This window comes from Bos taurus, chromosome 14, assembly GCF_002263795.3.
Source record: "Bos taurus isolate L1 Dominette 01449 registration number 42190680 breed Hereford chromosome 14, ARS-UCD2.0, whole genome shotgun sequence".
NCBI lineage: Eukaryota > Metazoa > Chordata > Mammalia > Artiodactyla > Bovidae > Bos > Bos taurus.
Window position 1 is genome coordinate 54,861,877 of NC_037341.1, and position 27,377 is coordinate 54,889,253.

At 41.0% G+C, this 27,377-nt stretch overlaps 1 protein-coding gene across 1 annotated transcript in view; it reads right to left on the bottom strand.

The window, feature by feature from the left end:
• Window positions 1–12,783: 12,783 nt before the first annotated feature.
• The window catches only part of PKHD1L1 (PKHD1 like 1), a 179,809-nt gene continuing 165,215 nt past the window's right edge, over window positions 12,784–27,377 (bottom strand). Inside the window, 5 exon segments of the mRNA XM_059874459.1 lie at window positions 12,784–15,131; window positions 22,755–22,996; window positions 25,490–25,643; window positions 25,978–26,124; window positions 26,519–26,670. Coding sequence (XP_059730442.1) covers window positions 22,755–22,996; window positions 25,490–25,643; window positions 25,978–26,124; window positions 26,519–26,670 — 695 coding nt within the window. The 3' untranslated portion in view covers window positions 12,784–15,131.

Genomic DNA, 27,377 nt, shown 5'->3' on the forward strand with positions numbered 1-27,377 from the left:
GTCCTGTCTGGCCCAATAGGCAAGAGGTTATAGGTCCGGCGTCGGGGCTGAGAACCAATGAGCATTGGGGGGCGGGCCGAGCGGCGGCGGCTGGCGTGGCAGCTGCTGGGGCTGGGTTAGGAGTAGGTTTTTTTTTTTTTTTTTTTTCCCTAGTGTTAACTTACTTAATTTTATTAAAGGAGTAGGTTTTTTGTGACCGTTTCTGTCAGCGCAGACTGCTGTTTTTGTGGAGTGGATGGACTTCTCCCGTGTTCTCTACTTTCTGTGCACAGAGCCTCAGCTCCAAACTATACCCTTTTTTGTTAAGCCCACAGAATCCCCCTACCAGATGGAACCAAGAGAAATAAATACATATTTGAGTGAGTGAAGTCGCTCAGTCGTGTCCGACTGTTTGCGACCCCGTGGACTGTAGCCCACCAGGCTCCTCCGTCCATGGGATTCTCCAGGCAAGAATACTGGAGTGGATTGCCATTTCCTTCTCCAGTGGATCTTCCCGACGCAGGGACTGAACCCAGGTCTCCCACATTGCAGGCAGACGCTTTAACCTCTGAGCCTAGATTGCCAAAAATGAGGGAGGCCCATGTGTCTGGATATTGGACCTGGGTAGGTCAGATCTCATTCAATCTACCACTGTACAGGTGCGAAACCCCGAGTTTAATTCAGAATTTAGGATTCTGCAAGTAATTTTTGGTGGAATTTCCTTTAACTGAAAGTTAAAAAGTGACATTTCACCGTGTGCTTGCCTTTGTTCCTCTCTTGCTTACCAAGTTAGTCTTTCTTCAAACTAAGGTGTTTTCTATGAATTTCTCTTTGAAGCCTGATTGTTTTTTTTCTTTTCATGCCATTTGCTATTAAAAGGCTAAGATCCTTTGATGTTGTGGGTAAGGGGCCCTGAAGTAACTGCTTCACTGTTGTAAAGTGACCAGTGAGGGAGGTTAGAAATTTATATAGTCAAAGACTGAAAGCTGTTCTTGCAAATTGTTCCCCAACCAGCCTTTTTTCTCCTTTTATTTGGCTACAACTATCGTTGTTCTGTTACCCTGACCAACACTTATCTCCCTATTTTACTTTATAGTATTAATATCTTCACCACTTCTACCCTCCAAATCTGTACCACATTTCTATTAATTTAACTTGTTTATCCTCAAGAGGGGAAGAAAGAGAATGTTTATGACTTTGTTTTGGATTTATTCTATGTAACAACCTTGAATAAGGTATTAGTTCTTAAACCTCATTTTGCTCATCAGTGAAATGGACGTAATAGTGCCTACTTCATGGTCAAAGCTTATAAAGTTCTTACGGCAGGACCTGGTGTATAGCAAACATTCTTAAATAAGAGCTGTTACTACTACATTACCACTACATCATTCCTAGTAACCATAGCTCTTGAAGGTCCACTTTGCCCTCCACAGTCCCTTAAACACCTGTTCTAGCCCTTAATTTCTTCAAATGCCTAAATTCCAATAATTAAAAATTTCTAGAATTTTTTTTGATTCCCCAAATCCAGTAATCCAGACTAGTTTACATCTTGATATGAACATGTTTTCAAAATGCTTTTCCTTAGTGATGTGTATACTTGCTTCAGCTATTTATTATTATTATTATTTGTTGTTGTTGTTGTTCAGTGGCTAAGTCCCACTCTGCCGCCCCATGGACTGCAGCATGCCAGGCTCTTCTGTCTTTTCTTCTTTTTAAAAATTATTTGTCAGTTTTCTTTATTAAAGTTTCCATTTCCAAATGAAACAAAACAAAAGGTACATATTTTCTAGAAACAAATAATGAATATTTGCTTTCCAGCACAATAAGAAAACAAACAGAAATCTTGCTAGACTGCAAACTTAAAATTTGCTTTAAAAATACCGACGTGGTGGTGGTGGTTTAATTGCTAAGTTGTGTCCAACTCTTGCAACCCCTATGTACTGTAAGCCTGCCAGGCTCCTCTGTCCATAGGATTTCCCAGGCAAGAATACTGGAGTGGGTTGCCATTTCTTTCTCCAGGGTAACTTCCCAACCCAGGGATTGAACCCATGTCTCCTGCATTGGCAGATGGATTCTCCACTGCTGTGCCACCAGGGAAAAATACCTATAAAAGAATATTTAAAAGTCATCATTAGTTGTTGAGCATTAATCCCATAACTGGGAATTAAGTCTCGATAATTTGAGGTCTTGTTTGGGGACCACTCTTGGAAGTGTGCAGTGTGAAGTCCTGTCCTCTGCCCAAGTCTTGGATGGGGTAGGGATGGGGACCACCAAATGTCAAGTGGGAGGAGCATAAGGGATAGAACCTGATATGTGAAATATCTCTTTTTGGATTGCCTCTCTTTCATGTGTGTGTGCATGTGAAGTCACATCAGTCATTTCTGACTCTTTGTGACCCTATGGACCTTAGGCTGCCAGGCTCCTCTGACCCTGGGATTCTCCAGGCAAGAATACTGGAGTGGGTTGCCATGCCCTTCTCCAGGGCATCTTCCCAACCCAGAGATGAAACCCGCATCTTATGTCTCCTGCATTGGCAGGCAGGTTCTTTACCACTAGCACCTCCTGAGAAGCCCTCTTTCGTGGGGTACAGCTAACTCTACTTACTCTGTGTCAGGACCATTTTGCCCACGTTAAGGCTTCTGATTTGCCTGCCCAGTTCCCAATCACCAGCTTGATTTTTTCATTCTTTCAGCTTTCAACACACCACTTAGTCTCCCAGTTCAAAGCCTGGGTAGAATTCCTTATTCTGAGCTGTCCAGGTTCTGAGTAGTGTCTTGCCAACTGATCTCTCATCCTGCCTGGGAGGTAGGGCAGACGGTGCAAACACAGTGTAAGGCTTCCAGATCTTCCCCCATTCAGTTCCCTGACTTTTCATTAAAGGAATGGTTTTTCCTCAAGCACAATCTTAGACCCATTGTCCTGACATTTGTGTGCTCAGTCGCTTAGTCAGGCCTGACTTTTTGAGACGCATAGCCCACTAGGCTCTTCTGTCCGTGGGATTTTCCAGGCAAGAATACTGGAGTGGGTTGCCATTTCCTACTCCAGGGGATCTTCCTGATCCAGGGATTGGATCTGTGTCTCTTGCACCTCCTGCATTGGCAGGCAGATTCTTTACCACTGTGCCACCTGGAAAGCACGGTTCTGACATTAATGACTTTTTATTGATGAGCAGCTGTTCATGGTTGAATACAGATCATAAAGTCACATTCATTTCTTGATCAAGCAAAACAAAACCTTACAGCTTATAGAGTGACAGTTTTGAACGGATACATTTGAAAGCAAAGAATTATCTGGGGATAATTCTAATGGATTGATCTACTGATATTTCTGTCTACAGAATTTTGCTTGCTTTCAAAATGGTACATTTTAATATTATAGAAAACCATAATTTATTTTTTAATATCCAAAATTACCATTGCTTAATAGAGAAATCAAAAACCCTGAAGCAGCTTTTTAATTTCTTTTTTATTAAAAGAAAATTAACATTCTGTGAAACATTTAAATAAATATTTTTCATCATAGTTATTTCTATAGCATAGCTTCAATTAATAGTAATTTTTATTGCTAAATACAGGAAGACCCAAGGTTTAAGAATAATTAAGAGTTTACCAGGTCCCTTCAGATGTCTGGATAGGAATGGAGACAAATAATTTATTAGATTAGAAATAATCTAATCTAATCATAGATTAGAAATAAATTCATATAAAAAATGGCATGAACTCTTCACTCTTATGTTTCAGTAGAGAGGTTCAGCCATGTAATACCCCTTGGTGCTGTCCATATTGTTATTAGAGCTATAATATAGTTCTGCTTTATTATGAGTTACATAGACCTGATTTGAGCAAGTCTGGCGATCTAATGCCATTTATGATTTCTAATAATAAATATGTTGAGATTCATTTAACCAATATAACTTTACAGTTTATAATATAATTTATCCTGTATGTGAATTGAAAACTAAAAAATTAAATAGGGAAGTCACTAGTTAAGACTCGGTGTTTTCACTGTCGTGGGCCTAGGTTTGATTCCTGGTCCAGGAACTACGATCTTGCAAGCTGCGTAGCACAAACAAAAAAAAAAAGAAAGCAACACTGAATCAATAATGAAAGCCTAATTGATGCTATAGCATGATAGACATTGTAGCTTTGATCTTGAACAAATTTGAGCCTTTACTGCAAAATTAGGTTAATAATTCCTGCCTTATGAATTTCTTTTGTAAAGTAAGGGGCATAATGTACATGGAAATGTGATGGAAACAAAGCAATAAAATCAATGAAAGCTTTTAGGTGTACAAGTTTATCCTCTTCAAGTCCCTAGAATCTTCTTTTAGCTCACAACAAGGACTAAGTCCTTCCAAGTGTCAGGTGAGTGTATGCTCCTCGGTTCTGTCTCGTCACAACAAAGATTTGGAGTGACGGACATTAAAGCCCTCGGCGTGTCACAGCTCTTGGGTCTTGGACAGACCATGTTATACCTCTCAGGTCTCGAACAGATGGTGTTATAGCTCTTAGACAAATCAAGTGTTACAGCTCTGTGTTACAGCTCTATTTTATTTAGAAAATATCAGGAAAATCCATCTTCGAGGCGTGAGGACATGTCGACCCAAAGACGTGAAGAGAAGAGCACCCCAGTGCGCGAGAGACAGAGAGAGAGACCCTGGCGCTTTGGCTCCTCTTTTTATATGTTTTTTCCTCCCCCTGGGCCTGCCCTATGTAAACTGGGCTAGCCACGAGTGTTGTTTGTTCTACCTGAGGTCCTCACTCAGGTCCTCAGACCTTCCTTTGTTCTGTTTTTATAGGCTTTTCCCTTCCTTATGTTTTAGCCACTGCCATTCTGGACTGTTTCCTATTCTAACTACCTAACACAAGGAACACAGGGATGAATTTTATGTCATCAGCAACCAGAACTAGACATATATATTAGTAATGTGTTACAAAGGTGAAAAGAGGAGGAAACACTCAGCTTTGAAGCTAAGCTCTGAGTTCACCCCCACCTCCTTTGCCTCCTTGGCTTTAAAGACACGGGGTGAAAGAGCAGCTGTTAGAACAAAAACACCTTCAACTCTTCTCTTCCCTCTCTGGTCTTTTCCTTATTAATTATGGTATATTTTTCTCATAATAGCATCCATTGCCACATTTTGTCCATTTTTTCTTCTCAGTGTCTATTATCTATTATCTTAGCATACCAGGATTATGATAATGATCTTCGATCTTCTAATTCAGCTTGGTGCTTCACTGCACGATTAATATAAATATTTTTCAAGCACATACTTCTTCATGCTAAAGCTCCTGTTCAAAATAAAGAGAGAGTTGCTGTTGTCCATCAATTCAAATTCACCTTAGGAGGATATGTGTCTTGACTTTTGCTTTTTAATTTCTTAGTTTCAAACTGCTGCTCTTGGATCTTTCTCTGACCACCTCTGGCCCTTTAAAATATTAGACATATCAATACTTCTTGTTAAAGGGACTTGTTTGTATATGATGCACATTTCATTCAGTGAAAATTACTCACCTCCTCACAATGGAATATGTTTTCCTTGCTTTAATTTTTATGTGAAATTAAACCTTTTATAAGTGAGAATTTAATCCATATTATCATCATCCTAGAAGTTTCTAGTATAAAGAACTTAATTTGTTTTCCCTCTTCCTAGGAAGAATTTACATGTATAGAGGATTGAGAGGGTAACAGGCAGGAAGGCCAGGGGTCTCTAAACAGAGGAAATAGGTTGCAAGTGTGAGACATTTTTATCTCTCTCTCAAGTGGCAGGAGGAAACAAACTAGTGATATATTTTTTCCCCCTTCTCTATACAAATTTTAAAAGGGGGTTTCTCTTAAAATACTGTGTTGCCATAATGACACCTGGTCCCACCTGAAGTTAACTATTCTCAAACCTTGAGTTAACCAATGCATTTTTCTTACGGAAATGTTTATCTTAAACTATGTTAATATACTATGCATTTATCCCAGACTCTAATGGCTCAGAACCTACTTGACAAACCATTATGTTATACTCAGACATTGTTCCCCTAATCTTTGTGAAAGAAACTATTTATATGGTAATCTGCCCTTCTACAAGATTCAAGTCAATCATTTTATGACCTAGATGACTCGTCTGGTGCCAAGATTATCCCAAAATGCATTTTATGAATGAGGGGCCTGGTGTCATTCTGAGTTTTGAGACATTCTTTTCTTTCATCAACAAACTGCTAGTGACTATATAACATCCAGCTGAAGACTAGCAGAGGGATACTCTTTCTGCCCCCTTCTGATGCCTATGTCAGAAGCTTTCTCTATCTCCTTTATACTTTAATAATACTTTATCACATAAAAGCTCTGAGCAATCAAGCCTCGTCTCTGGCCCCGGATTGAATTCTTCTCCTCCAGAGGCCGAGAATCCTGGTGTCTTTTCGTGGTTCAGCAACAAACTTTCAGAATCATCTGATTAAATACATAAATTATTCTGAAGAAAAACAAAAGGAAAATACTCTTTCCACACAGCCAGACACATTCAAGTATCTTGCCCAAAAGGAATCATCTTTTTCTGCTCATAGGCACAGGACCCATTACCATGGTAACCGTAACTAGTGGTCTCTAACTGGATGTGAATTTTATACAGTTATTTGAAATACTCAGGCATCAAGTCAAGATAAAGTGCAATTTCTGTAATATATATTTTGTTAGGATGTTTTTTATCTCAAAAATCTTATTGAGGGAAAGTTTCATCATACTGTCTATTCATTTGCTTAATTAAACAGCTTACTCAACACTTGGGCACAGTGTGTGCTAAGCATGTTAGAGGAGTTGAAAGTACCTTAACCGAGAGTAATTTCTCTTGTAAAATCAGTTTGTCATGGGTAAACAGAATTCCTGGAAGGACAGTTTTTCCTAAGAGCTTTTTTAATTTTAGCAAGATCTGATCATAATAACTAGACTGGAATATCAGAGCCTGCAAGTAATGTGGGAAGAGGTCTGTAGCTGGGCACACTGCCCACAGTATCCAGGTGCCCACTGTAACCCCAGGCAGCAGGCCCCTTCTTTTTGGTCTTAAACATCCTGTCTGCGGCTACTTTCAGGGAAGGCAAAGTCAGGGGAGATAAATCTTTATGTTTCTTTTGCTGGAGCTTGGACACTTCCTTTCAGCTAGTGGCAACCTGAGGAAACTGGAAATGCCTACTAATGAGAATGGAAGAAGATTGTGACCCTCCAATGGTTTTCCCAAACCAAATACACCATGGATTCAGATCAAGGGTTAAGCATCTCAGTTTTGGAGGATACACATAATAATTTCAAGGATGTATGTGCTGGGGCTTCCCTGATGGCTCAGTGGTAAAGAATCTGCCTGCTGATGCAGGAGACACAGGTTCAATCCCTGGTCCAGGAAGATCCCACACGTCTCTGAGCAACTAAACCTGTGTGCCACAACTACTGAGCCTGTGCTCTAGAGCCTGAGAGCTGCAACTACTGAAGTCCTTGCTCCCTAGAGCCGGTGCTCTGCAACAAGAGAAACCACTGCAATGAAAAGCTCACATACCTCTCAACTAGAGTGTAACTCCCACTCTCCACGAGTAGAGAAAGCCCACGCAGTGGCGAAGACCCAGTACCTCAAATAAATAAAGTAAAATTACTTGAAAAAAAAAATGATATGTGATGATCTCAAATAACTATCTCAAAATAAAAAGGTTAAAAATATTTGTGCAATTTGAAACAATTTCTTTGCCCTGGCATTGTCTCTGCCTACCTTCCCCTGTAGGGAGGATGCATTCCCTATTTTCTTGTTCTGCTAATATTTTGCCTGATGAAACCAGGAGACGGAGCAGTTAGGATTGGGTCTCTGGTCAAGTAGCAATGCAACCCTGAAAGAGCAAAGGCTGGTATTGTCAGGGACCCAACCTCTTTTCAGCTCAGTTCTCTACACCTTCCCCAAAGGGGCTGGCGTTTGCCCTCCTGGTCCCACGAGGCACCCTGCTCCATGCAGCAGGAAAAACAGGAAAGGCTGGAGAAAGGCAAAGGAATGCATGACAGCCATCTTTTAAGGTAAGTTTCTAGAATACGCCACAAGATTACTTCTGTTTTCATAACTCACCGTACACAAGTTTGTCGCTCTTCACTGCACTCACTGATGAGAAATAGTCTCTTCTTCATGGCCCTGTGCCCGGCCAATGATTCTAACAGTTAACACTCGTGTTGTGTTCATTACGTGCTAGGCATTGTTCTGGTGTAATAAGAAGCCTAATGGGCCAGCGATTGACATAATATAGGCAACAGTACAGTCGTAACAATAATAGGAGTGGCCATCCCTTACTGAGAGCTTACCACCTGGTGGGCATTGTGTTAGATGCCTTATGTATGATGTAATCAGTCCTCAGATTGGTCCGCATCGCAAGGTAGATATTTTCCATATTTTACAGGTGAAGAAACTGAAGATAAAGGAGACTAAGAATTCGCCCAAGGGCACAGAGGTGGTAAAACATAAACTTACAAGTTGAACTGGAATTTGGACCTAAATATGTTTTTCTAAAAACTCTCTTCATAGTGAAACACTTTCTCCTACTTGGGGAAAAGTGGGAGGCAATTAAATGTTGGAGCTGGGATCTGGAGTTAGATTTGAATCTCAGCTTTACTGTTAAAAGCTCTGCGAACGGGGACATTTGATTTAATTTTTAGGTTTTGTTTCCTCATCCGGAAAAAGGGATAATAACTTCATAGTAAAAATGTAAGGAAAGTGTCCATGTAGAACACTCAGTGTAGTAAGGATGTGGTAAATCTCTAATTATTATTAGTAGTAGTAGCAGTAGTAGTAGTAGTAGCATTTTAGATAGCACTCTTTAGGATAAAGTGGACAAGAGGTAAAATTAGATGTATTACCCAGAAATCACTGCAATGATCAAAAGGTGATGGAACTTAGAAGAGTAGAGACGGTTGTAAAAGAATAAATGTTTCACTTATTATCAGAAATATAGGAAGATATTCTTATTACCTCCTTATTCTCTGTTCCTTACATTGACCAAGATGGGAACATCATATTGATTTACTTTATGAATTTTTCAGATCCTGAAGAAACCATGCTAATATACAAAGTATTTTTTAATGACTTGCTCAACAGCTAAGTGGCCATTTTTTACATTAAAAATTATTTTAAAAAATTTAAACACAAATTTGTAAGGCAGAATTATTCTGAGAAACTTTTTTTTTTTAAATAGCTGGCTTATGAATGAAGGCTATGTGAAGCCATATTGCCCATGGATTTTTAACAATTAAGCATTTAAAAAAGTCTTAGTTAAAACTGCAATTTTTCTGGTACAAATTTAACTTATATGCAGAGTACATCATGAGAAACGCTGGGCTGGAAGAAGCACAAGCTGGAATCAAGATTGCCGGGAGAAATATCAATAACCTCAGATATGCAGATGACACCACCCTTATGGCAGAAAGTGAAGAGAACTAAAAAGCCTCCTGATGAAAGTGAAAGAGGAGAGTGAAAAAGTTGGCTTAAAGCTCAACATTCAGAAAACAAAGATCGTGGCATCCTGTCCCATCCCTTCATGGGAAATAGATAGGGAAACAGTGGAAACAGTGTCTGATTTTATTTTGGGGGGCTCCAAAATCACTGCAGATGGTGATTGCAGCCATGAAATTAAAAGATGCTTACTCCTTGGAAGGAAAGTTATGACCAACCTAGATAGCATATTCAAAAGCAGAGACATTACTTTGCCAACAAAGGTCCATCTGGAGAAGGCAATGGCACCCCACTCCAGTACTCTTGCCTGGAAAATCCCATGGGTGGAGGAGCCTGGTAGACTGCAGTCCATGGGGTCGCTACGAGTCAGACACGACTGAGCGACTTCACTTTCACTTTTCACTTTCACGCATTGGAGAAGGAAATGGCAACCCACTCCAGTGTTCTTGCCTGGAGAATCCCAGGGACGGGGGAGCCTGGTGGGCTGCCGTCTATGGGGTCACACAGAGTCAGACACGACTGAAGTGATTTAGCAGCAGCAGCAGCAGCAGTCAAGGCTATGGTTTTTCCTGTGGTCATGTATGGAAGTGAGAGTTGGACTGTGAAGAAAGCTGAGTGCTGAAGAATTGATGCTTTTGAACTGTGGTGTTGGAGAAGACTCTTGAGAGTCCCTTGGACTGCAAGGAGATCCAACCAGATCATTCTGAAGATCAGCCCTGGGTGTTCTTTGGAAGGAATGATGCTGAGGCTGAAACTCCAGTACTTTGGCCACCTCATGTGAAAAGTTGACTCATTGGAAAAGACTCTGATGCTGGGAGGGATTGAGGGCAGGAGAAAAAGGGGACAACAGAGGATGAGATGGCTGGATGGCATCACCAACTCGATGGACGTGAGTTTGAGTGAAATCTGGGAGTTGGTGATGGACAGGGAGGCCTGGTGTGCTGCAATTCATGGGGTCGCAAAGAGTCAGACATGACTGAGTGACTGAACTGACTGACTATAATAACTGTTGGAGTAGGAAATGGCAACCTACTCCAGTATTCTTGCCAGGAAAATTGCATGGACAGAAGAGCCTGGTGGGCTACAGTTCATGGGGTCGCAAAGAGTTGGACACGACTGAGCAACTGAGCAAGTAATCGCTATAATAATTTTAGGAAAAATTTTAAAAGCAGACAGCCAGAATCCTAGAGCAATTGAATTAGAAACTTTTTAACAAAGTCTGTGGCTAAGAAGCAAATTTTTAGAAATTCCCTTTACTCTCAAATGATTTGTCTAGAGAAATCCAGTCCTCTTAAAACTGAGTTCCCCTGAGATTACGGGTAGTACTTCTATCCCAAACTTTTCCCCCTTTCTTGTCCTACCTCTGTTCCCCTCAGGATTGAGGAGTATCAAAGAAAGAGGCGGGGCTGAAACCAAGCAGAACCCTGTGGAGTCTTTCCAGGTATAAAAGTCCTTTCATATCCCCCATTACCCTAATGATAGGAGCAGTAGAGTCACAAGACTCCTCGTCCCTCCTGAAGGAATATATAAAGCAATCTGATGCATATCTATGAGTTTCTCAGTAAAAACTAAGTCACCCTCACCCAGTGGAGGAGGATGACTGCATGCTATCCACAAGCATGCAGACCCCAGCCTGGAGCCAGATGGTTGATGACAGAGATTCCTGAAAATCACCCTGTTACTTCACCACCGGCCAGTGAGTCAGAATGTCCATGAGCTGATTAGGCGTCCTGAGACCCTGTTATCTTCATCCTAATTATCTTCCCTAACCCTTGTTTAAAAGCCACTGGGGAGTTCTGAGCTGCCCTTTCTCTTTGCTTGCCACCCTGCAAAGAAACCCTTACTTTGTTGCAAACACCCTCTGTCCGAGTTTGGCTTTCTGTGCCACAGGCCCATGAGCCCTTGCTCTGTTACATTAGAAAAGTTCTTTATTGAAAATCTATGGAAATTAAAAAAAAAAAAAATCCAGTGGACTGAATACAGCTTGAAGTAAGGAAAGCCTACAGAGAGTAATCAATTTTGTGGCTTTCACAGTGTTTAGATGTGAAGATTTCTGCACCTCTTCCAGAAGCCAAATGTAGGAATTTGTTTATTAGATGTCACAATTGTAGTTCTTGGAATTTAGTTTTCCAAGCAAAGGAAGTGTTGTGAAATGGAGAATAAATTGGATTTTCACTAGGAAATCTGGTTTTTAAGTCTTTCTTGTCAGTCTCTCTCTCTCCTCATTTTAATGGTAGAGTTTTCTTGCCTCTTTGGGGTGGAACTGAGGGAATTATTAGGGTCCTCAATTAACAAGTGGTGTGGTCTCATCAATTCTCTCGGGACATGAAAGCTGTTCCTCACGGAGTAGACTGGTGCTCCAGTAACATCAGATGGCTTCTTTTTTTTTTTTTTTTTTAACTGGGGCATAATTGCTTTACAATGTCATGTTAGTTTCTGCTATGCAACGAAGTGAAACAGCCATGTGTATACATATTTGTTGTTGTTTAGTCTCTCAGTCATCATGTCCAACTCTTTGTGACCCATATACTGTAGCCTTCCAGGCTCCTCTGTCCACAGGATTTTCCAGGCAAGAATACTGGAGTGGGTTGCCATTTCTTCCTCCAGAGGATCTTCCGGACCCAGGGACTGAACCCCCAAGTCTCTGCATATCCTTCATAGCAGTGGATTCTTTACTGCTGAGCCACCAGTATCCCCTCCCTTTTAGACTTCACTCCCACCCCCTATCCCACTTCTCTAGGTCATCAACAGACCACAGATCTGAGCTCCCAGTGCTGTGCTAGCTATCTGTTTTACACATGGCAGTGCCCATACGACAGATGGCGTCTTGATTTCCCCAAGCTCCGTGCTGCATTCACACAATGCAGAATGCACACAGATGCAGAACAGTGAGTCTGCATCTCCTAGTGTCAGACATCTCATAAGATGGCAAACAAAATGTTGAGTAAGGAAGAGCCTCACTACCTCCAAGGAACTTGCTATCTAGTGGTGTTTCAGCCTTCGTTCTTACCCCCACACTTTCTGTCAGAACGCTCTTACTTGGCTAATCTCATGTTTATCTCACCACTTATTTCAGGCATCATGGTCTTCTGGAATCTGTCCCTCATCCATCTCCATCCTCACAAGATGCCCTTCCTCCAGCCAAGTGCCCTTCCACTGTACCCCTCCAGCACCTACGTCTTTCTCTCGTGTACCATGTTACACTTCTGTGTATTGTATATCACCTTTTCTGCTACTATTTCCCCAACTACCTTGCAGACTCCTGGAAGGTGAAGACACAATCTTATTTTTTGTAGTCTTCTCACTAGAATGCCTGTTATTGAGTAAATGTATACAAAGTAAATATATACAAAGATACCTGGATTTATTACATGGTAACATTCAGAAAACTAAGATCATGGCATCTGGTCCCATCACTTCATGGGAAATAGATGGGGAAACAGTGGAAACAGTGTCAGACTTTATTTTTCTGGGCTCCATAATCACTGCAGATGGTGATGGCGGCCATGAAATTAAAAGACACTTACTCCTTGGAAGGAAAGTTATGACCAACCTAGACAGCATATTCAAAAGCAGAGACATTACTTTGCCAACAAAGGTCCGTCTAGTCAAGGCTATGGTTTTTCCTGTGGTCATGTATGGACGTGAGAGTTGGACTGTGAGGAAAGCTGAGCACTGAAGAATTGATGTTTTTGAACTGTGGTGTTGGAGAAGACTCTTGAGAGTCCCGTGGAGTGCAAGGAGATCCAACCAGTCCATTCTAAAGGAGATCAGTCCTGGGTGTTCTTTGGAAGGACTGATGCTAAAGCTGAAACTCCAGTACTTTGGCCACCTCATGCGAAGAGTTGACTCATTGGAAAAGACCCTGATGCTGGGAGGGATTGGGGGCAGGAGGAGAAGGGAACAACAGAGGATGAGATGGCTGGATGGCATCACCGACTCGATGGAAGTGAGTTTGAGTGAAATCCGGGAGTTGGTGATGGACAGGGAGGCCTGGTGTGCTGCAATTTATGGGGTTGCAAAAAGTTGGACATGATCGAGTGACTGAACTGAACTGAACTGAATAACTTTTCATGATTTAGCAAGATTAAACTTTTCATGTTTAGCAAGATTAACAATGACCTGGGGCGAGTATTCTAGGGAGCGGTATCCTGTAGAAAGAGCTCTGAGACTTGCTGCATTCTCCCAGCTGTTCCATATGCTTCCTGTCACTTGCTGGAAGGTGACTTGTGAATGTCACTTCTCCTTGCTTGCGACATGGCCACAAAGCCTTGATTAGAGTTATTCTTCTAAATTGAGCATTTCCTTTAGACTTTTCTGAGTAGAAAGTGTAATTTTTATAGTATGAGAGCTTTTGGTTAACTTAGCCATGGTAATTTGTGGCTTTTTTGCACTCTCTAATTTTATCTCTTGAAAATAAGTATCTCTTTTGGTATAATCTTGGGTTGCAGGAGGTCACACTCTTCATAGTGACAGTTTTGAGTGGGAAGAAGGGGATAGCAGAGGAGTTTGGATTTGTTCAAACAAAGGACACCAGGAAAGCTCTTCTTAGAAGACTGACCAGGGGTGGCAGACTCAGAAATCTAGGATAATCTAGAATTCCTGGCATTTCTGTGGATTTGAAAAATATCAACTTTGACTGAAAAAAAAAAAAAAAAGGTTTAAAACAATCTCATTTCTCCAAAATCCTTAGAAATTAAAATGGCTTAGATCATCAGAAATTATAGCCTTATGAGGATAGAGAAAAACAGATCCCCGGTACAATATAAAAATTCAGAATGCTTTCAATTTGATCTAGAGAAATTGAGTCAAAACTAGACAGCTCTTTCAACTCTTTAAAGGATTTTATGATCTGTTGGGACAGCAACTTGGAGGTGGTATATCTACTTACAAATCAAATATTTCTAAAAGTTTTTAAAATGAAATAACATACGAACACAAAGAAGCAAAAGAAATTTATATTTTGAGGAAGTCTGATTTTTGTGATTAAAGCTAAGTAATACATTTTATATATTGTCAAAATATTTTTAGCATATTTTCTTGAAAACATTAGACTTTTTATTGATGTGCAACACAACAGTTCCTAAATATGCAGTTTCTATATTTGTGTTTTCAACCTGTTCTTCAGAATAGCACTTCAGTTGCTTCCTGGAAAGTTAAAAACAATACAAACATTTTTTAAGAACATATAGTGTAATTTTAAAATATGTTTAATTAATTTTAACTTTCTTACTATTTCATGGAATGGTTAATAAGACAAAAATCACTATTTCAGAGTTTACCAATTTAAGTTGCTCTTGTGTGGAACTGTGGAGAGAGAACAGTGGTCCTTATATATTGTAGTTTTCACATTCAAGTTTTCTTATTTTATTTAGTATAATTTTGCCGGGGTCCAGCCCCGGTTAGATCCAGGGATTCCCTTGGGAGGACGGCATTGGCGACTGAGAGAAATAGAGAAGGAGATAAGGAAAGAATTTTGCAGTTAAGAAAACAGAGGAGAGAAAAGAGGCTGATATTCCTTGGTTTATGCAGAAAGCCAATAAAGCCCCAGCATGGGACTTGCTCTGTTCATGTAGGCTGCAGGCGCCCTCTCAAATAGCTGAAGATGCTCCACCTTAGGCACCTTCTCGAGTGGGTCTTAGAAGCCCAGGCAGGAAAGTGAACACAGAAGGCCCCTGTGCTCCAGGGAATCAGCCTGAAAAGGAAAATGAAAGAGAAAGAATGACATGGGGAGACCAAGCTTGATGAGCATGGCCCACACTTTATTTTCCAAAGTAGTTTTTATACCTTAAGTTGTGCATAGAGGATAATGGGGGGGTGGGGGTGGGGCGGGGGTAGAGTCATGCAAGGTCAGCAGTCCTTCATCCTTATCGAAGCCAGGCTTTCTTTCTGCAAACTTATCATACGCAAAAGCTTTAGGTGATTTACATCATCTTCTGGCCAGGAGGCCTGTTAACATTTTATGACCCTTTCTTCAGAAAACTTATTTTTCTCTAAAGGTGATTATTCTAAAGTCAGGCGCCACCCTCTGAAAGCATTAGATAAAGTTGCATTCCTATAGGGCAAAAGTGTGGTGGGCTATAACAAGAAAAGAATTAATTCAAGGGTCCAAGGTTACTAACATTAAAGCTACTACTTACATTTCTATATACCAACTGTATTAATCAATATACTCCCAGGGACATAATAGGTAAGGGATATGGAAACTTGGCAGCAAGCATTAGCTCAACAAAGAAATCCTCTACTAGTTCTATTCTAACAATTTTAACTCTCTGAGAAGCTCTGCATTGTTAGAATATCTTAAGCTTCCTGTGCCTCTTGTGGTTGGAGGCTGTGAACAATCACATGTGTAGCTGCAGGAGTCCGAACAAACCTGTCAGGCAAGCTAGAAAGTCATCAGAAGGGTTTGAATTGAAACACACCTATTATGTCCAGGAGACTTATTAACTAGGGTTTTAAGTTGATTTTCTTACAGAGAAAGGTGGTTGGGAATAGCCCCCCGTTAATGTCAGAAGAGTTGGTGAAAGTCGTGAAATAGTAAAACAGACAGATTTTGGTTTTGGGGTAGATGCTCAGGCAGGTCCAGGGGGGCCCCTTGAGTTCTGATTCACCTTTGCATGTCAGATCTCTCCGCATGACCTTTGTCATGGGTGGGAACTCCCGTGCTGGCTCCCAGCATAATTTCAGGACTCTCTTAAAACTAAAATATTGTTAATCCAGAATGCAAAGTTATTAAAAAAGAAAAACAGAATTTCATCAACTGTTGCTATGAGCTGAATATGTGAGTGTGTGCTGTGTCTGACTCTTTGCAATCCCATGGACTGTGGCCCGCCAGGCTCCACCATCCATGGAATTTTCCAGGCAAGAATACTGGAGTGCGTGGCCATTTGCTCCTCTAGGGGATTTTCCCCACCCAGGAATTGAACCCACCCAGGAATCTCTTAAGTCTCCTGCACTGGCAGGCAGATTCTTTACCAATAGTGCCACCTGGGAAACCCCATCTGAATGGGAAAGAAAGTGAAAGTCGCTCAGTCATGTGTCTGACTCTTTGCTATCCCATGAACTATACAGTCCATGGAATTCTCCAGGCCAGAATACTGGAGTGGGTAACCTTTCCCTTCTCCAGGGGATCTTCCCAACTCAGGGATGGAACCCAGGTCTCCTGCACTGCAGGTGGAATCTTTACCAGCTGAGCCACCAGGGAAGCCCCACCTCAAATTTATGTTTTAAAATCTAATGTCCAATGTGATGGTATTAGGGATAGGGCTTTTGATAGGTGCTTAGGTCTTGAGGGCAGAGCCTCCATGAATGCGAAGAGACTCCACAGAATTCCCCAGCCCCTTCGACCACATAAAGATACAGTGGAAGTCTGTGACCCAGAAGAGGGCCCTAATTTGATCATGCTGGCACCCTGATCTCAGACTTCTGGCCTCCAGAATTGTGAGAAATAAATTTCTGTTGTTCTTAAGCCATTCAATCTTTGGTATTTTGTTATAGCAGCCTGAAAGGACGAAGACAGTGTTTAAGTCTTCTCATGTCTTGATTGAAGAATTATGGATTATTTAGTAGCAAAGGGGAGGCTGCTAACTTTTTATCTGCGAAAAAAGTCCTAAAAAACACCATGAACAATATCATTTACCAATGACTTCAAAGTAGGATTTTATGAATTTTGTAAAATTCCAAAGTTGTAGATACAAGTAGGGAGGAAGTCAATGAAGATAATTAGGAAAAAAAATCCGTTTAATGAAGAAACACAAAATGTACAGATATAATAATACTGTACAAATATAATAATAATAAGCAGTATTTATACTTTATATTTTAATGCTTCTTGGAAGAAAGAAATGAACTTAAACAGTACCTATCACAAGATTCTAAAACAGACAGCAAGTTTACTCTTACTAGAATTCTAGGGACAAGAAAACTGGCATTAAAATACAATAACTTGTGTGCTGCTGTTTACCTTTGATCCTTCAGCTCCAAACCCATCCTCTCTATTATCTATAAGAGGCAGGGCTGGGACTTTTCAAATTGTGCTTCTCCCTTGACAGCTGGTTTCTAATTAGTTTCTACCAGGAGGAGGGAAGAACGGATTATTTCTTCTTGAAGCCCCAGGCTCCAGTTGTTCTGCCACTCTCCCAGAAAGCCAGCCTTATTGTTTCCCTTCATCCTGACTTTTTTTTTTTTTTTTAATTTTAAATTTAGTCTTGGCTTTTAGTACTGAAATACTTTATTCTCCTTCTAAATTATTCAGTTCAATTCAGTTCAGTCATTCAGTCATGTCTGACTCTTTGCAACTCCATGGACTGCAGCATGCCAGGCCCCCCTGTCCATCACCAACTCCCGGAGTTTACTCAAACTCATGTCCATTGAGTTGGTGATGCCATCCAATCATCTCAATCTCTGTCGTCCCCTTCTCCCAACTTCAATCTTTCCCAGCATCAGGGTCTTTTCAGTTGAGTCAGTTCTTTGCATCAGGTGGCCAAAGTATTGGACTATCAGCTTCAGCATCAGTCCTTCCAGTGAATATACAGGACTGATTTCCTTTAGCATGGACTGGTTGGATCTCCTTGTAGTCCAAGGGACTCTTCAAGAGTCTTCTCCAACACCACAGTTAAAAAGCATCAATTCTTTGGCACTCAGCTTTCTTTATAGTCCAACTCTCACCTCCATACATGATTACTGGAAAAACCATAGCTTTCACTAGACGTACCTTTGTTGGCAAAGTAATGCCTCTGCTTTTTAATATGCTGTCTCGGTTCATCATAACTTCCAAGGAGCAAGCGTCTTAATTTCATGGCTGCAATCACCATTTGGAGACCAAAAAAATAAAGTCTGTCACTGTTTCCACTGTTTCCCCATCTATTTCCCATGAAGTGATGGGACCAGATGCCATGATCTTCGTTTTCTGAATGTTCAGCTTTAAGCCAACATTTTCCTCTCCTCTTTCACTTTCATCAAGAGGCTCTTTAGTTTTTCTTCGCTTTCTGCCATAAGGGTGGTGTCATCTGCATATCTGAGGTTATTGATATTTCTCCCGGCAATCTTGGTTCCAGCCTGTGGTTCATCCAGCCCAGCGTTTCTCATGATGTACTCTGCATAGAAGTTAAATAAGCAGGGTGACAAAATACAGCCTAGACGTACTCCTTTTCCTATTTGGAACCAGTCTGTTGTTCCATGTCCAGTTCTAACTGTTGCTTCTTGACCTGCATACAGATTTCTCAGGAGGCAAGTCAAGTGGTCTAGTATTCCCATCTCTTAAAGAATTTTCCACAGTTTGTTGTGATCCACACAATTAAAGGCTCTGGCATAGTCAATAAAGCAGAAATAGATGTTTTTCTGGAACTCTCTTGCTTTTTCGATGATCCAACAGATGTTGGTAATTTGATCTCTGGTTCTTCTGTCTTCTAAATCCAGCTTGAACATCTGAAAGTTCAAGGCTCATGTACTGTTGAAGCCTGGCTTGGAGAATTTTGAGCATTACTTTGCTAGCAGGTGAGATAAATGCAATGTGCCATAGTTTGAGCATTCTTTGGCATTGCCCTTCTTTGGGATTGGAATGAAAACTGACCTTTTCCAGTCCTGTGGTCACTGCTGAGTTTTCCAAATTTGCTGGCATATTGGGTGCAGCACTTTCACAGCATCATCTTTTAGGATTTGAAATAGTTCAACTGGAATTCCATCACTACCACTAGCTTTGTTCGTAGTGATGCTTTGTAAGGCCCACTTGACTTCGCATTCCAGGATGTCTGGCTCTAGGTGAGTGATCACACCATCGTGATTATCTGGGTCATGAAGATTTTTTTTTTTGTATAGTTAGTCTGTGTATTCTTGCCACCTCTTCTTAATATCTTCTGCTTCTGTTAGGTCCATACCATTTCTGTCCTTTATTGAGCCCATCTTTGCATGAAATATTCCCTTGGTATCTCTAATTTTCTTGAAGAGATCTCTAGTCTTTCCCATTTTGTTGTTTTCCTCTATTTCTTTGATTGTTCACTGAGGAAGGCTTTCTAATCTCTCCCTGCTGTTCTTTGGAACTCTGCATTCAAATGGGTATATCTTTTCTTTTCTCCTTTGCCTTCGTGTTTCTTCTTTTCACAGCTATTTGTAAGGCCTCCTCGGACAACCATTTTGCCTTTTCACATTTCTTTTTCTTGGGTGTGGTCTTGATCCCTGCTCTTGTACAATATCACAAACCTCTGTCCATAGTTCTTCAGGCACTCTGTCTATCAGATCTAATCCCTTGAATCTATTTCTCACCTCCACTGTATAATCATAAGGAATTTGATTTAGGTCATACCTGAATGGTCTAATGGTTTTCCCCACTTTCTTCAATTTAAGCCTGAATTTGCCAATAAGGAGATCATGATCCGAGCCACAGTCAGCTTGAGATTTTGTTTTTGCTGATTGTATAGAGCTTCTCCATCTTTGGCTGCAAAGAATATAATCAATCTGACTTAGGTATTGACCATCTGGTGATGTCCATGTGTAGAGTCTTCTCTTGTGTTGTTGGAAGAGGGTGTTTGCTATGACCAGTGCGTTCTCTTGGCAAAACTCTGTTAGTTTTTGACCTGCTTCATTCTGTACTCCAAGGCCAAATTTGCCTGTTACTTCAGGTATTTCTTGACTTCCTATTTTTGCATTCCAATCCCCTATAATGGAAAGGACATCTTTTTGGGGCATTAGTCCTAGAAGGTCTTGTAGGTCTTCATAGAACTGTTCAGCTTCTTCAGCATTACTGGTCGGGGCATAGGCTCCAATTACTATGATATTGAATGGTTTGCCTTGGAAACAAACAGAGATCATTCTGTTGTTTTTGATACTGCATCCAAGTACTGCATTTCGGTCTCTTTTGTTGACTATGATGGCTACTCCATTTCTTCTAAGGAATTCTTGCCCACGGTAGTAAATATAATGGTAATCTGAGTTAAATTCACCCATTCCAGTCCATTTGAGTTCACTGATTCCTAAAATGTTGATGTTCACTCTTGCCATCTCTTGTTTGACCATGTCCAGTTTGCCTTGATTCATGGACCTAACATTCCAGGTTCCTGTGCAATATTGCTCTTACAGCATCAGACTTCTATCACCAGTCACATCAACAACTGGGTGTTGTGTTTGCTCTGGCTCTGTCTCTTCATTCTTTCTGGAGTCATTTCTCCACTGATCTCCAGTAGCATATTGGGCACCTACTGACCTGGGGAGTTCCTCTTTCAGTGTCCTCTCTTTTTGTTTTTTCATACTGTTCATGGGGTTCTCAAGGCAAGAATACTGAAGTGGTTTGCCATTCCCTTCTCCAGTGAACCATGTTTTGTCAGAACTCTCCACCATGACCCATCCATCTTGGATGGCCCTACATGGCACGGCTCGAGTTTCCTTGAGTTAGACAAGGCTGTGGTTCATGTGATCAGATTGGTTAGTTTTCTGTGATTGAGGTTTTCAGTCTGTCTGCCCTCTGATGGAGAAGGATAAGAGGCTTATGGAAGCTTCCTGATGGGAGAGACTGACTGAGGAAACTAAGTCTTGTTCTGATGGGCAGGGCCAGGCTCAGTAAATTTTTAATCCAATTTTCTGTTGATGGGTGGGGCTGTGTTCCCTTCCTTTTATTTGACTTGGGGCCAAACTATGAGGGAGGTAATGAAGATAATGGCGACCTCCTTCAAAAGGTCCCATGCATGCACTGCTACACTCAGTGCCCCCAGCCCTGCAGCAGGCCACTGCCAACCCATGCCTCTGTTGGAGACTCCTGCACATTCCCCGGGGCAAGTCTGGGTCAGTCTCTTGTGGGGTCACTGCTCCTTTCTCTTGGGACCTGGTAGGCACAAGGTTCTGTTTGCATCCTCTAAGAGTCTGTTTCCCCAGTTCTGTGTAAGTTCTGGCAGCTGTATGGTGGGGTTAACGAGACCTCTTCCAAGAGGGCTTATGCCATACCCATGTCTGCTGCATCCAGAGCCCCTGCCCCAGGTGCAGTTCACTGCAGACCTGTACCTCCACAGGAGACGCACAAACACCATTTTGTCTCAGTCTCTGTGAGGTCTCTGGGTCCTGGTGTGCACAAGGTTTGTTTGAACCCTCTGAGCCTCTCTGACCAGTAGGGGGTTTGATTCAAAACACGATTTCGTTCCTCCTACCAACTTGCTGGGGATTCTCTGCCCTTGGACGTGGGGTATCTCCTCACAAATTTATGGCAATGTGTGGCCACAGAGAATGGTTTAGGAATGGGCATGTGACCCAAGCTGAGTCAATGACAATAATTTTGGGACTTTTTCTGGAAGTGTTGGGCAAGAGGTTTGTTCTTTCTGCATCAGCTGCATTAGAATGTAAACATGAAGATGCTGGTGGTATTTGTACATGAGGGTTGGGGTGGATGATGCAGAAAGAGAGTCTGGGAGTGAATCTATCACTGAGGAGAATGGAGCAGAGAGACAGAGACTCAGGCTCTGGATGATGTCATTTGAGTCTTTGGTTCTTGCTCTGCCAGAAATCAGATTACTTCTGAGTGTCTCAGTTAAGCGAGTTCACTTTATTGTCCAAACCAACTGGAGCTGAGCTTTTGCACCTTGAAAGAATACTGACGTAACCTGAACTTCTCACTCCCCACATTCTTATACCCCATCATATAATGGAATAACATTTCCACAGGGTGGTATTTTGTCTTTACATTTGAACCTATCACTTCCTTGGACAGCAAGGAGATCAAACCAGTCAATCCTAAAGGAAATCAACCCTGAATATCCACTGGAGGGACTGATGCTGAAGCTAAAGCTCCAATACTTTGGCCACCTGATGCGAAGAGTTGACTCATCGGAAAAGACCCTGATGCTTGGAAAGATTGAGGGCAGGAGGAGAAGTGGGCAACAGAGTGTGAGATGGTTGGATGGCATCATGGACACAACAGACACGAGTTTCTGCGGTCCATGGGGTGGCAAAGAGTTGGACATGACTGAGCAGCTGAACCACAATAACAAGTATTACTAATTAAGGAGAACAAAGAAGGAAAGAAAAGTGTATGTCTCAGTTTTGAGTACCAAATTCAATTCACTAGCTGTATCAACAGAGGATGAGGTGGTTAGATGGAATCATGGACACAACAGACACGAGTTTCAGCAAACTCCAGGAGATGGTGAAGGACAGGGAAGCCTGGGGTGCAACCGTCCATGGGGTCACCAAGAGTCAGACACAACTGAGCAGCTGAACAACAACGTCCTTAATGGCCGAGACTCTTTGTGACCATAGTGGTGCCATGCTGCGGTCTTTCTTCAGTAAACATTTTCTGATACTTTAGTACGTGGAGACAAACAGCATGTACCGTGCTTACCTAGAGTACGTTCAATGTCAAAACTGCAGTCATAAATATTTCCAAGAGCAACACTCTTCCCACCAGACAGCTTATCACTGTAGTCACTATCTGGGCAGCTGTACCCACAGTGGACGCTTTGCTGTTGCTGCTGCCACTGCTGCTACTGCCCGGGCTGGAGACAGACTGCGAAGCCAGGCCGAGAGGCTGGGACTCCACCCGAACGAACTCATCCAGGATAAATTCAATCTTAAAATTTTTTCCTGGGGGGGAAAAATAAGCAGTGTTTGACTTCCTTTGATTATCTGTTTGTTGTCATACACTTCCAACTGGGTTTTCATCAACTTACAAATACTGTATAACCCCTAATGAAGTACTTTTGGAAACTGAGTCAAATGAACTGAAGTATAAACAATGGTAGAGAGGGTCTCAGAGTCAGAAGTGTTCTATTTGCCATAGTTAACTTCCCTGGTGGCTCAGATGGTCAGGAATCCACCTGCAGTGCAGGAAACCCAGGTTCAATCTCTGGGTCAGGAAAATCCCCCACTCTAGTATTCCTGCCTGGAGAATTCCATGGACAGATGAGCCTGGTGGGCTACAGTCCATGGAGTCACAAAGAGTCAGACATAACTGAGCGATTAACACTTTCACTTCTATCTGCTCATCAGCTATGGACAGGAGGACTCTGGATAGATTTTCCTTCTGGATTGTCAATACCTACTTCTTAGGGGTTCTCTCCTAGTGCCCAGGACTGGCTGTTAGAAACAAAGGACAGTATGGAAGAGAGCTGAGGGTGCTGAGCCTTGTCTGATCATTGTACACTTGACCAAGGAGCAATGGAAAGACATTTTATCACTTTTCTTGCATATGCTTTGTTGTTTGTACAGTTTTACAGTGGTTAATCTACAAACTGGCTAACCGATCTAAAAATCATGAAGAGATGACTATATTTGACCTTCCTTACTGTACATAAGCAGGGAACTGAAAGCCTACACTTACGGGAAAAAAGAAAGCAGGAAATAGGGAAGAAAGGAGGAAGGGAGGGAGGGAGGAAGAGAATTAGAAACAACAGATAGACATTCCAAGGGAAGCTTTGAACTCTAAAGGAAAATTTACTGGATAAAAGGAGAGCACTATTTTGTTATCATGAAAAGCGTCAAAATCTACATTATTGCTTCAGCACTCTAGTGATCCCAGTTACTTTGGAACACTGCCTTTGAAAGTCGTAGTATGAAGACCTTGATCCTCAGGTTGGGTCTCTGCCACTGGGCACCTTCCCAGGGAGGTGGGCAACCTTCTTTCAGAGGGGGTTCTTGTCAAGTGCCTCATAGCTCATCATTTAGGCTGACTGTTAGAGCTTATAGGACACTGCAGGCTCTTGCCCCAGGGCACAATGTTGAATTCATTGCCACTGGATTTCCATAAAACTCTAGGTTGAGATATTGCTGCCCAGTAGGAAGATCAAGTTTCTCTCTTTTGGAATGATATTAGCTTTTGATATTTAGGTCTTATGAAAAAAAAATCCAGATTATTGTTAGAATTTCTTTAACTTATCTTACTCTTTATTTTGGTTTTTTTAAAGAGAATTTATTTTTGGCTGTGTTGGGTTTTCATTGCTGTGCTGAGCAGGGGCAACTCTCTAATTGCAGTGCAAGGGTTTCTCATTGTGGTGCCTTCTCTTGTTGCAGAGCATGGGCTCTAAAGCTTAGGCTCAACAGTTGTGGTACACAGGCTTAGTTGTTTTGTGGCATGTGAAATCTTCCCGGATCAGGGATCAAACCCATCTCCTGCACGGGCACATGGATTCTTTACCACTGAGCCACCAGGAAAGCCCTACTGTGGCTTTTATTCTGACTTTTAGTGTGTGTGTGTTTGAAATAAGATTGGTGAGGAGAGTGAGGGCTGAGATAAAACTTTTTCAGGAGTTAGGGCTTATAAAGGTCCTAAATGAGCCCTGGGTTGAGGTAAACGGAGTAATGCTGGTCTGTGTCCAGCACAGCGAGTCTATTTCCTTCCTTTTGACATTGATTCATCTATCATCACTAGAGACCTACTTTTTGGATGTATCATTTTTGCCACGGTAGAAAGGCTTTTACCAGTTGAAGCTATGCCATCAGTCCACATGGAAATAATATAAGAAACCTCACTGTGGGAGTTGTGACTATATTTACGCTAACCATGTTGAAGAGATCATGAGTATACTTCATGAGAACTCACAGGAGACATCTGTTCTGGTCTCAGAGCAAATTGTAATTCATCAGAGCGACTGTTTTATCTTTAGAGAGCTATGAATCATGAAAACACTCGTGTTTTCTCCTTCGCATTGGCTTATAGAAAGACTAGAACCCACTTTCCAGCCCAACTCTGAACTCCAGCATGGGCCATTAAAATTACCTGATACTATCTTACCCTTTCTTTTGTTGAACTGAAAACTCTATATATTAAATTTTCTTACTATACATGTAATATGTAATTTTTACATAGATGATTTAGAAGAATTACACATGGATAAGGAAGAAAATATGAATCATGATATAATTTTGATTTACATCCTCAAATTACCTGTTTTAATTCCCTTAATTGCTTATTTTATTTTTCACCTTATTTTGCATATTAGATATATTTTTGTAAGCTAGACATTCTGATTTCTATAATTTATTGACCAGAGTAGTATAGACCACTTTATTCATTAAAAGGAAATTATAATTATCCTTATTTATGGGTATACATATGAGGATCAAAAATAGTACATTCACCTGTTCTAAGAAGAGTAAGATCTGTGTAGTTGGCCCAACAGCTGCTAAACGGAATTGTTGTATTCCCACTAAGTCCACTGATTTGGTTATTATTGGAGTCCTTTAGTACGGCCTTCAAAGCCAGTGCAGTAATCCCAACTGATACACAATTACCCTAAAGAAAAAAAGAGTAGAGAATTACAACAATTGGCCTGTTACCATGCTTTTTTTTTTCCTAAAAAAAAAAAAGATATATAGAACTTTATCTTTTTAAATGTCTCATTTCAAATTCTAAATCTACAGAAGCTCTTTTTCCTACACAAAGAGTTCAAATAACAAGCTGTGGAGCAAGTTCACAGAGAAGGCACATTTTTAAAACATAAAAGACAACATTCATAGATAACAGTCCAACGTTGAAGAGGCAGTGCCATTCCCAGGTTGTCAGTGTACCAGGATTAGTGAAGTAACTTCATTCTTCCACTTAAATAAATCTCTGAGTTATAACTTACATCGGCATCTTCTGCCTTTACTGAAGGCTGTTGAGAAAATGGCTGTCCCAGCTGTGTGGCCACTGGCTGAGTGACCACTGAGAGCGAAGTCACAAGGGCTACATGATGAACAGGAAATGAAAGCCTTCCAACCGGCTGGGCAGCCACCTGTGAATGGTCACGAGCGACAGAGTGGTGATCACGTGATCAACTACATTCAGTAGCAAACTCCTCTTGGCCAGGCTAAGTGTTTAACGTTCTTTGTTAAAAGTATGTTCAAGGCATGAAGTCAATATTATTACAATATTTCCTCTAGAGCATATTCATGAAGCACTGTTGTAAATAAGCAAAGCAAAGCATATTTTACACCAATAAATACTTTTTTAGAAGATACACTCCTTTTTCAACTACTTTATGATTTTGGCAATACTTAAAAAAAAATAGGCAATAATTAGAAAGACATGCTCTCTAAATTACTGTACTGAAATAGAAGAACAGTTAAAATAAGAAAGAAGCAATGTTTTAAATAGCAAAATGCATCTTTCTAGTTGCATTTTCTTACCTTAGCCCAGCCAGAATCACTGGGGCTGGGGATAGGATCAGTAATAGACATGGAAGAGACATTAAATCCGAGGATACTATTGGTTTTTCCTAAAATTACAGCTTGTCCAAGAGAACCAGCAATTTCTTGGAGTTCAGGTAACTGCATCTGACCTATGAGGAAAGTGTTATGACACGTGGACTGTAAGAATATGGAATAGGGAGAACATGTGAGAATATTCCACTTCAGTTTTTGTTTGTGCCACTCGCTCCATCCACATCAGAGAATTCTACAGCTTTCTAACCATTCCTGAGCTAAACATGACAAAGTCATACTAAGGAGGTCAGGAAAATAAAAAACTCTGTAGAATATATATATATATATATATATTTAGCTAGAATTAAAGAACAAAAGACAAAACAAAGGTGATAATATAATTTCAAGAAAAATGAGTGAGAGTATGCAGGGAAAAATGTTTCTTAATTTAATACTTTCCTATGTCATTCTTTGTTTAGAAGTGAAGCACTCTCATGTACGTCTATCATTAAATATTACTTTTTAAAAAAATAGAGTGTTCATTGCAGAATGGAAGGAGATAATTAGCACCATTGAATTTATAGTATATATTAATGAGTGGCTAACATTATCATTAAATTACTAACAAAAATGTTCCTTGCTCTGGACACTGACGATTTTCAAGGTTAATTCTGACACTGTAGGTAGTTTCTATTCCCTTTTTCTAGCTTTGCAGTTCCTTGTAAACCTACTTCCCCTGCTAAGGCTCTTTACCTTGTGAAGTGGCACCTCTTATCAGAGAAGCCTGGAACTCTCTCTTGAGCCCTTCTTCTCCTTCACCTCTCCCCAACACCATATAATCAGT